This window comes from Aspergillus mulundensis (assembly GCF_003369625.1).
Source record: "Aspergillus mulundensis strain DSM 5745 chromosome Unknown scaffold_5, whole genome shotgun sequence".
Taxonomy (NCBI): domain Eukaryota; kingdom Fungi; phylum Ascomycota; class Eurotiomycetes; order Eurotiales; family Aspergillaceae; genus Aspergillus; species Aspergillus mulundensis.
Genome location: NW_020797893.1, coordinates 2618512 through 2629074, shown reverse-complemented (window position 1 = coordinate 2629074; position 10563 = coordinate 2618512). Strand labels below are relative to the sequence as shown.

Genomic DNA, 10563 nt, shown 5'->3' with positions numbered 1-10563 from the left:
AAGCGCTGCAGCGCTTCCTCATCGAACTAAGCGATCTCCACCATTGGCTGACAGTGTTCTCAAAGAAGAAGGTGTTCTCAAATGAGCCACGTGATCGGCCTCCGTGCAGCAAACCAAAGCCTGTTTCGACCTTTAGCAACAATGCAGGTGCTTTGATACGCCTCCATGCTAGGAAAGCTAGCTAACCCCCCTATACGCACTCTGTTCATATCATGCGAATACGCAATTTTTCCTGCCCTTCCGTCGCCGGACACGGCCAATGGCCGTTGAATGGGTCAGGAACGCGGCGCGTCAGAGGATTGCAAACACAAGCCTCCCCGGACGAGCTATTCAATTATACTTCTGGGAGATGGATGTATGCACTTGGTGCTGGTATAGAACCGTCTGCTTATTGACTAACGTACTCCAGCTTCAACGAACATCTACGGCTGGCGGAGCGTCACCTGAAATTCGACGCGCACGCACTTCACCGGGTTATGGCAACCGCGTCGAATCGCTCCGCCACGGACATTGTTTCGTTCTCGAAGATGGCAGAAGGCGGATTTAATCGGTTGTTTGAGGCAACGTTCAACGATGGGCATCGTGTTATTGCCAGACTGCCTTATCCAGCGACTGTACCTGAGCACTACACAGTTGCTAGCGAGGTTGCCACTCTGGATTATCTCCGACTGCATGGAATCACTACCCCGAAGGTCTATGCTTGGAGCTCAACCAAAGCGAACCCTGTTGGCGCCGAGTACATAGTCATGGAGAAACTGGCCGGTATACCTCTAGGCGAGACCTGGTACACGATGACGCCGAAAGAGCAGCACGGAATTATGAAGCAAATCGTGGAATGGGAAACGCGGTTGATGTCTCTGAAACTTCCTGCGTCTGGAAGCTTGTACTACCAGAAAGACATCCCATCGGAGCGGAGCGTTGCGCTACGGGACCCTGGCGACGGTTTCTGTATAGGGCCAATCGCTCATTACGGTTGGTGGCACGAGGAAAGGGCAGTGATGGAGATTGATAGGGGACCATGTAAGTGGACTCCTCTATGCTTCAGTAAATTGAACCTACTGAATGGCAATAGGGACAACTTCGAATGCAATATTTCGTGCGATTGGGGAAAGGGAGCTGAAGTGGACCGAAGCCTACGCGAAGCCTCGATTGCCCTATGAGCGTCTTTACAGGGAGATTTACAACTTAAGAAAAATACCTCCGGACAGGCACATTGAGAATCTCAGAAACTACCTAAACCTATCAACCTGCTTAGGCTTCAAAGCAGCAAGCCCACTTGATCGACCAGTCATTCGACATCCCGATTTCCAACCTAATAACATCCTGGTTTCTGAGACGAATGAGATTGTCGGTTTGCTTGATTGGCAGCATTCTACAATTCTACCCCTCGGACTTGCCGCGGGGATGCCAAGACATTTCCAGAACTACGGGGATCCAGAATCGGAAAGTCTTAGACAGCCTCAGACCAAGGTGCCCCCGGAATTCAATTCTTTGAGCCAGTCCGAGCAGGCATCCATACGGGAAACTATGCGAAGACGCATTGTCCATTTTTTATATGCCGCGCTCACGCTGCGATCGAACAAAGAGCATTACGATGCAATATTTGATCAGTCTGTTATACTGCATCAGCGTCTTTTCAAGAGTGCGGGAACCCCATGGGAAGGGAATTCAATCACCCTGCAAGCAGATATGATTCGCACAGTGCAGAACTGGCCGATATTGACCGGTGGTCACTCAATCGCGGGTGCTGGGGCGTGCATGTTGCGTCCTTTCGAATACGCCGATGCCGTCATCCAAGAGACTCTCGAGCTAGACGCGCGCCAGAAGGAAGCCGACACCGCGATGGAACAGATGCGAGACGTAGTTGGCGTGGACGAGCTAGGATGGGTGTCTAATGACAAATACGGAGCTGCGAAGGAAACTGCTTGCGAAATCAAGACCAAGATGCTTCAAGCGTCCGATACACCGGCCGACCTCACTGCAAGTAGGGACCATTTCCCGTTCGATGACTTTGATGAGGATTCTTGATGGTTATTGTACCTACTATAGGGGTGCGCCATATGTTTACTCTACGAACTTTGCCAAAGACCGGGCCCGAGACAAGCCCACTGAAATGATTATTGCAACAATTCACTTTGGCTGCAAAGGCCGCTGTTATCTACCAAAGCTATCTGGAATGGCTGATGATGGGACGAACGTCCATAAAGTCTCGACTGGGTACTCCCAACGCGAATCATATGCCAAAGTTCACTCAGAGAAGGTCATACTCAGAAAGGTCAATATATAAAAGAGAAGACCTAGTTACTTCAGAAAGCTTGTGTACCGAGCAAGTCCAAGTCTGCATCCCTTGATGGTGCCTCTACCTGTTCTTAGCACTTGGGTTCAGTCGAAATTGGACGTGGCCGGGTCCGGATAACAACCTTACTGCAACCTGGCCCCGGCATGCTCCTGGACATCCGTGACATACTCATGCATCCTCCAAGCTGGCACGCCCTTCTCATACATCTCGTCAATCTCGGCAGCATTGCGACGGGAGCACTCGGGGAGGTAAAAGTAAAGGAGTACGCAGACGCATATCCCCGTTGAGAAGAAAAGCCAAGCTGTTTTGTATCCCCAATTTACGCCGTTGACGTCCACTATCATGGTTCAGTCAATAATTGAACCGCTCAAGTACGGCATGGGCACTTACAGATTATTGGGACCGAGGTGTTGAACGTCAATCCGAAAACGACGGACATGCCCGAGGCAACGCCTGCTGTTCGGGCACGGAGGCGCTGTGACGCAACCTCGCCAACAAATGCAAATCCGAGGCTGCCAACTGCGGCGGAAGATGAGTATCGTTTTAACTCGTTGGAGGGGGAAGACACCAACGAACCTGTTGTATTTGCAAACGACCAAGCACAGGCAACAAAGACGAGGAAGTTCTTCAAGGCCTGAGTCGAGGGCACGAAGGCCAGGATGCCGACTATAAGCAGCGTGGTTGTGCAGATGATTGTGGCGCCGAAGACGAGGGGTCGCCGACCGAATTTATCGGATAAGAGCATGAGAATGAGAGAGGTGGCGAGCTGGATTGAGCCTGCATTCGAAATTCAGTGGTTAGACATGAAGGCATGCTGGCAAGGATGGAGCACCTACAAAGAACTGTTGTCACCAAGAACGCATTATCGAAACCACTCTGCTTGAAGAAGAGGCTGGCATACGTGTTGAGAAACGACAGGCCCGCGAGTTGCTGCGCGCTTCCAGGAAGGCAAGATCCCAGCGTCCGGCGGAAGTTTTGCCTGTTGAAGCACGCCGCATAAGAGCGAAGCAGTCCTGTGAAGGACATATCATCCTGTCCAAACTCCAGCCGTGCCTGACGCTCAGCAAGGATCGTATTCTTGATGATCCGATACTCAGTCTCAACGTCATAGCCTTCCACGTTACCATTGACTCTTGCGAGTGTCTTCAGGCCATTCTCGTCCTGATCCTTCTCAGCATAATAAGCCGGCGTCTCAGGCAGAAAGACAAAGATTGGCAGCATAATCCCCAGGAAACCCCACTGGGTCAGAATGGGCGTCTTGAAGTTCATCTCGTTGGTATCCTGCACAATCATGAGCACCAAGTTGGCCAGAAACTTGCCAATCGTGTTCCAGAAGCCATATGTCACGATCAACGCGCCGCGGATGTTGACAGGCGCCCATTCCATGACGTACACCGGAAGGGTGGCCTGGATGGCGCCGATGCCGATGCCCGCTAGCAGCTTTGCACCTGCCCAGTCGCGCCAGTCGCGGACGAGGGTCTCGATTATGAGAGACTACCGCGGTTGGTGTTAGCTCTCGCTTCTTCTCAAGGACTACAGTACTCACCCCCGCAAGTATAACCCACAGCGTGTACAGTGTCATCTTCCGGCCGATCCGATCGGAGATGGGGTTCAAGAAGATCATGCCGACTAGCTGCCCGAGAGATTGCATTGCGCCCCATAGGGCCGTGTGGTTCGCGTTGAGGGTAGCCTTGCCTTCGGCGTTGATGAAGCCGATGTGGCGAGTAAAGCCTTCGTTGGCGATGATGTTTCCTTACCGACAGATATCGGTCAGTTCTCATTCAAGTCTTGCAAGCACTGACTGGACAGTGTCTGGCCTACCATTCAGATTGATCTGGTATCCATCGGCCGCAGCTGCGATGCATAGAAGATTGCAGATCACGACGGCCTAACCGAGTGACAGGCACCTAGTTCAGCAATGGGTCCTTGGGAACAAGGGTGTCCGCCTACCTTTCGGAATCTCACAACAGTCGCCCACAACCCTAAGTTGTCTGTCTGCGACTTCAGCACTGCTTGGCCTGGCTTCAAGTCTGCGCCTCGGCTTTCGACATGCTCTATAGCGTTGACGTCCTTATCAGGAGGGTGAGTACCGGTCTTCTCGCCTGTCATGATTCAAACTAGAATTCTGGGTGGCCTTGAGGATGAGCACTGGTAAGTGGACACTCGATGTTACCTGGTTCAATATGGCTGATAAAGACTATAAAAGAACACGTCTCTGATAATAGTTGAATTGCGAACCCCGACCTCGCCATCTAATTCCCCGCAACCCCAGGTTGTTCGGCATATCAGGAACCGGGGTAAGCGGAGGCATCATCTGGCTAGAACACCAATAGCCGTCCCAGTCGATCAGATAATATGTTCGAGGCCGAGGGCTTGTGCAGTTGGCACTTGGTCTCGTACTCGTACTGATATCTATGTCGGGACCTTGGCCATATCGTACTCGTATCATTGCTCTCATCGGGCTGGTCTAATGCATCCGGGCCCAATCAACTCCGACTGTGGCCACTAGATGAACTATACGAGTTTCCTGTCCTTCGTCAATTGCCGGTCACCAATAGGCACTCATCATTTCACTGTCAGAGTCGAACCGAGCCCAGTCGGTGTCTGATCCGAAGCATGTCGGCTACTGAATCTTCGCTGCAGCCTCTGGGGCCCCGCGTTCCAGAGGCCTGGTAAGGGAAACGCTAAGCGAGTTAGCATTGTATGTCGGTGGAATGAACGCCGACTGACAAGTGCTGGTGCCAGCTGAAAGTGACATCAGGCACTCCCGGACCGTTGCGATTGCCTTATTTTCGTCTTGACTGGAGAGACAATGTCTCTGCCTTTGCACACAGGCCTCTTGGAACAAGTCAGTCCGACTGGGCGTCTGCATGCCACGCCGCATTTTGTAGCGCAGACGCATCGTGCGCGGACAAGTTGATACTCGGCAGGGCTACATCCGCTTTCGAGAGTTCAGACCGCCATTCCAGTCGTGATTTACGAGGATTTACAGGTTCCTTGGAGCTGTCAAACAGGATACCGGTACCGGCAAGGGTGAATTCGCCGGTGGCAGTCATGTAGACTTGGGACAGAGTATATAAGCCAACTTCTGGACGAAGGTTGCTCTAGTGATTTCTCCTTTCCTTATGGCCGTCAGATACAACATGCGTTACTACGGACAAAACACTTTCCTGGCTCCCTGCCTCATGGCATATGTACTGGCTCTGCTTTCCGCTACTCATCATGTTCTTGCCTCCCCAGTCGCAGCTACCGGGGTAGACATGTCACTCCTGTTTCCACCCGAGCCGGAGTCTGTCCATATTGTTGAACTCCCACTTCCCCCGGTTTCTCCATCAAACGAGACAGGGGCATGCACGCTCTCAATCAACCCTCACGGCACCGGCTGTATCGGCAAAGACGCGGAGCTGCGCAATGGAAATTTCCTGCCTGATAACAAGCACATTGTGGCCAGCGTGACGTTTGCCGGAGCACCCGATGTCCCGCAACCCGGCAGCGCCTACAGCGGTGTGCAGCTGATTGTTATCAAGACAGATGGACGGAAGTTTCCCAATGGCGACGCATGGAAATGTATCACATGTGGCATTCCCACGGCGAGAAGGAATGGGAGCACGGAGCTACTGGAATACCCGCAGGCATTTCGAGACGGCAGACGCGTCCTTGCCGGAAACAATATTGTCGACTGTGGTGGCGCCGTGCTCTCTAGTCCTAAATGTGTGCCTGAACGCGCGCATATCTATCCCATCTACTGGACGAACACTGTCAACGGATCTGGCCCTGGAGGAGCAATCCGCGAGAACAGGATTCACCCAGACAATGTGCATATGGGCTTTAGTTCGTTTACAAGCACAGGAGGGGTGCTGGGCCAGTTTGCCTACTTTGGGCGTCTGGTCTTCAACCCTTTCCCCGTTACGGGCGAGCCACGAGTCCCTAGATATGAGCTGCACAACGTCACCAGGTTGTATGATCCAGCAGCTCTCCAGCCCTTTTCGGTCCATGGAGGCAAATTGACAATCAACCCCGAGGCGCTTAGCGTTGGAGAGCTTCGCGGCTTCTCTGGATCTGGAGACGAAATCATTTACGTCGGCGCCAACAGAGAGTCCTGCAATACAGACATTTTCGCAGCAAATATTGATACCGGTCATGTCCGGCGCATCACGCAACATCCTGGCTACGCCGACCCAATTGACGTCTCTCCTGACAACAAGTGGTCCGTTATCTTGGATACCCGCAGCACGAATCGTACCATGTTCATGGCCGCCATGAGAGGGATTCCACCTCTCACGGACCTCGTATCCTCCACGGCATCCGTTTCAATTCGCAACAATGGGCAGCGCCGGTTCTTTCAGCCCTGGCTGCTCGACAGTACCGGTGATCGCGGGGAATATCTCGGACAGCAGCTCAACGCGCACGAAACTGGAAGCGAAAGCGTAAATGATCCAGAGTGGAACGCCCAGGCAGATCCACGGTGGTCGTGGGACGGCACGCAGATTGCATACTACCAACGGCTAACCGTACCTCCCCAGTGCGGCGGCCTAAATCCACTGCCTTGCCCGGCCTCTACGTCGGATGGAGAGAGAAGTTATAGAATCATGCTGGCCACTCTCACGGCTCGCAAGCCAGTCCGTCTTCGTCCAGTCAAGCGAGTCTCCGATGTTATTCCTTGGGGTGTGCCGTATGTGCCCGGTGATCCGACCCCTGTCCGCTGGTACCCGCCTGGTGGTGCGTACACGGTGTATGGACGAGTTTCAGGCTACGCAGACGTGACGCTCATTGAGAACAGCGGTGGGACCGGGCTTGAGACGGTTGCGGTCAGCTATCATGACTATTCTGACGCAGCGGGGGTGGTGCTTACCGGTAGTGAGAACGTGACATCGGTGCATGTTGGAGAGAGCCTGACGCTGGAGAGGGTGGAATGGTACTCGGATCTTACGTCGATTGGCCCAGGTAGCCATTCTGCCTCGAAGGTGACTAGCGAAGACGGGTTCCATTTGTTGATTGATATGATGGAAACCGAGTTCGTGGCCAACGGGACGCTTACGAGCACGGTTGATAAGGTCGTGTATGGGCAGCCTGAGAATTACACTTAGCTGCGTGCTTATAGTCTTTATACTTGTTTAGTCTGAATTATCCTGAATAGTTTCACAGCTATCCTGTTTTGAGAGTCGATGATTTAATGTGTTTATGTGGTCGTGCGAATGAGCTTCATGCCTGCCTAACTGCTCGTTCGGGGCTCTTCATTACAGAAGGCGAGCATCGGCAATGGAATACCAGAGCATATCCTCTCGGACAAGGATCAGTAACCGACATCCAAAGGAGTCGTTCGGTATGCATTGCCCCGAGGGATGCCTGGGTACTGAGTGGCGCATCCATAAATGCCAACCCTTCCCACCGCCGAATCAGCCATACCTCACATCCAAAGCAAGCGTGACTCCAAGAATCAGCATGTCCTCCACCGTCCTTGACCGCACCTGGATCTGGCACCCTTCCTTCCAAGAAACCAGACAAGACACCGCCGGCCTCTTCGTGCACTTCCGGCGGACAATCAACATCCCATCATCCCCTCTACCAGATACCCTCCCCATCCACATCACCGCCGACACTCGCTACAGACTCTACGTCAATGGGTCATTCGTCGCATTCGGCCCCGTCAAAGGCGACCAGCACATGTGGTTCTACGACGAGGTCGACATCGCCCCGTACCTGAAGCCAGGGGAGAACCTCATTGCCGTGGTTGTTCTGCGCTTCTTTTATGCCACGCAGTACGCGCCGAGTCTTGCTCGTCTCCCGTCTGGTGGATTACGTATTGTGGTTCCGGACCATGCAGGCCAGGACTGGGTGAAGAAGTTGCATAGCAGCGCGGAGTGGGAGACGGCTGTTGATCACTGGACTACACTGCGGGTTGATGAGCCCGAGGATCGATTCCTGCATGTTTATGAGAGGCTGTCTGGGGGTGGGGAGTTGGAGTGGGAATGGGAATCGGCCAAGGAGCTGGAGTTTAGAGTCTCGACGGGGAACTCGACGCCGTGGCATTTGTGCCCGCGGATGATACCGGAGATGAGGGTTGAGAAGACCACGTTCTGCGCTATCCATAACCTCAAGGGCGGTATTGAGAAGGATGATTGGGAGGCCGCTCTCCTCGGACAAGGTCCGCTCTGCCTACCGCCGGAATCGGTGCACCAGCTGGACTTGGAGTTTGAATCTTACACTACCGCGTTTGTGGGACTTGTCTTTGGGAGTCAGGCCGAGGGGGAGAAAGAGAGTACCCTGACCCTGACATACGCGGAGAGCTATGAGGATAAGCCCGTTGACGTCCCGGATATCAGACGCAAGGGAATGCGCCGGGACTGCACAAAGTCACTCTACGGGCCGAAAGACATCTACGAGATGAAGGGAATAAGTGTGCAAGATTCCTGCTGGTATAACCCTGACTCTGAATCGAGGACCGTGATACGGCCGTTCCACTGGCGCTCGTTCCGGTTCATGCGGCTACGCATCGAAGTTGGAAGTCATTCTCTGGCCCTGCACAGACTAACCATCGACAAGGTCAACTACCCACTGGACGTGCTGGCAGAGATTGATGTTAACTTCGACGACAGCGACACTGATTCCAGCTCCGATGAGGCAAACCAAGCGCAGGCACTGTTCACGACCAGTATCCGGACCCTCCTCAACTGCATGCACGACAGCTACGAAGACTGTCCGTTCTACGAGCAGCTGCAGTACGCGATGGACGTGCGGAGCTCCGCACTGTTTACCTACTACCTCTCCGGCGACGACCGCCTGGCGCGCCAGGCCATCGTGCAGCTGCGGAACTCGTTCCAGGCCAGGATCGGGCTTACCCTCAGTCGCTCGCCGACACATCGCCCGCAGGTCATCCCGCATTTCTCGCTGTTCTGGGTGCTTACCGTGTATGACCACCTGTTGTTCTTTGGTGATAGACTCTTCACGAAGCAATGTGTTCCTATTGTTGAGTCGGTGCTTGCGTTCTTTGAGGACGCCGTGGATCCGGAACTTGGCCTTGTGAGGCTGTATGACGGGCCGGGGGTATGGAACTTCATTGACTGGGTCCCGCAGTGGAAACCACACGGTGTGAATCCTGTTGTCTCGGAGAGCGGTGTTTCAACGTACACGAATAACTTGTATGCGTATACGCTGGCTCGTGTAGCGGAGATCATGGAGACACTGGGTCTTCCGCACCGCGCCGAAGAGAATACTGCGAAGGCCAGAGCTATCATCCAAGCAATCCGAAAGCAGTGCTTCAACGGCGAGTTCTTCACCGACACCATCACCGCTGCAACTGCTGCAACCGCACCGCTGAGCCAACACGCCCAAGTCTGGTCCGTCCTCAGCGGCGCCGCAACGGGCCCTCTAGCCGTGGATATCCTCCGCAGGAGCTTGGCCAAGGATAATGACAATCCCTTCATCCAAACCTCCACAGCAATGTCCTTCTACACGGCCAGAGCACTCAGCCTTGTCTCTCCAACCTCGAACTCCGATGACCTGTACACCACCACCTTCAACCCCTTCTGGACCCCCTGGCTCACCCAGCTGAACCTAGACCTAACAACCTGGCGCGAGGACGCGGTCTCCGAGCGCTCGGACTGCCACGCATGGGGCTGCGTCCCGATCTACGAGTTTCTCGCTGAAGTCGCGGGCCTTAGACCCTTGGAGCCGGGGTGGAAGGTCATCTGCTTTGCGCCGCGGGTGGGATTGTATAACTCGTTTAGGGCAAGGGTGCCGTTTTATACGGAGGGGGGAGTGGGGATTGCGGGCGTTGAGTGGATGGCTGGGGAGGGGGGGATTCAGCTTACCCTGGGATTTACGTGGGCTGAAAGACAGAAGGAGAGGGAAATGGCGAGGGGTGCGAGGCCGGTCGTGTCGGTTGTGGTTCGGTTGCCCGGGCGTGAGGATGTTAGGGTTGATGGGGTTTCGGAGGTGAGGGTTACTGTGTAGGATGCGGATGGTGTGCAGGATCCTGGGGTTGTTTAGACATGCCCTCTGCCTGCAGGTGCAAATGACCAGTATCGTCATCTTGTAGTAAGCCGCGGGCTATGATGTATGCATGCCATGGAAACAGGCCATGTCCAGGTGTCTTTGATGGCACAGATAGCACAGGCTACGGGTCATAAAAGCCCGCTGATAGTTTTAAGAGGAGGGAATGCAAGGCTCTGGGTGGTTGGATAGTTTTAGCATATATACCGCTAGGCCATAAAAGCCAATTGGCTATATAGCCCGTCCTTATACTCCAATAGATAGGGAGGGGG

At 53.9% G+C, this 10563-nt stretch overlaps 4 protein-coding genes across 4 annotated transcripts; 3 read left to right on the top strand and 1 right to left on the bottom strand.

Moving 5' to 3' along the window:
- Positions 1 to 212: 212 nt before the first annotated feature.
- On the top strand, positions 213 to 2028 carry DSM5745_06142 (phosphotransferase family protein; the record flags this gene model as incomplete). Its single annotated transcript, XM_026748158.1, has 3 exons — positions 213 to 355; positions 410 to 1020; positions 1073 to 2028. The coding sequence occupies 3 exons, from the start codon at positions 213 to 215 to the stop codon at positions 2026 to 2028; spliced, it is 1710 nt and encodes a 569-aa protein (XP_026603990.1).
- Positions 2029 to 2421: 393 nt separating this feature from the next.
- DSM5745_06141 (uncharacterized protein) lies at positions 2422 to 4408 on the bottom strand (the record flags this gene model as incomplete). The annotated part of the gene is made up of 7 exons (XM_026748157.1): positions 2422 to 2636; positions 2690 to 2818; positions 2876 to 3076; positions 3136 to 3793; positions 3846 to 4051; positions 4121 to 4187; positions 4250 to 4408. The coding sequence occupies 7 exons, from the start codon at positions 4406 to 4408 to the stop codon at positions 2422 to 2424; spliced, it is 1635 nt and encodes a 544-aa protein (XP_026603989.1).
- A 1034-nt stretch (positions 4409 to 5442) lies between these two features.
- DSM5745_06140 (TolB family protein) lies at positions 5443 to 7386 on the top strand (the record flags this gene model as incomplete). Its single annotated transcript, XM_026748156.1, has 1 exon — positions 5443 to 7386. One exon carries the CDS (start codon positions 5443 to 5445, stop codon positions 7384 to 7386), a length of 1944 nt encoding a protein of 647 aa, XP_026603988.1.
- Positions 7387 to 7741: 355 nt separating this feature from the next.
- Positions 7742 to 10252, top strand: DSM5745_06139 (uncharacterized protein; the record flags this gene model as incomplete). Its single annotated transcript, XM_026748155.1, has 1 exon — positions 7742 to 10252. The coding sequence occupies one exon, from the start codon at positions 7742 to 7744 to the stop codon at positions 10250 to 10252; it is 2511 nt and encodes an 836-aa protein (XP_026603987.1).
- Between the last annotated feature and the right edge of the window lie 311 nt (positions 10253 to 10563).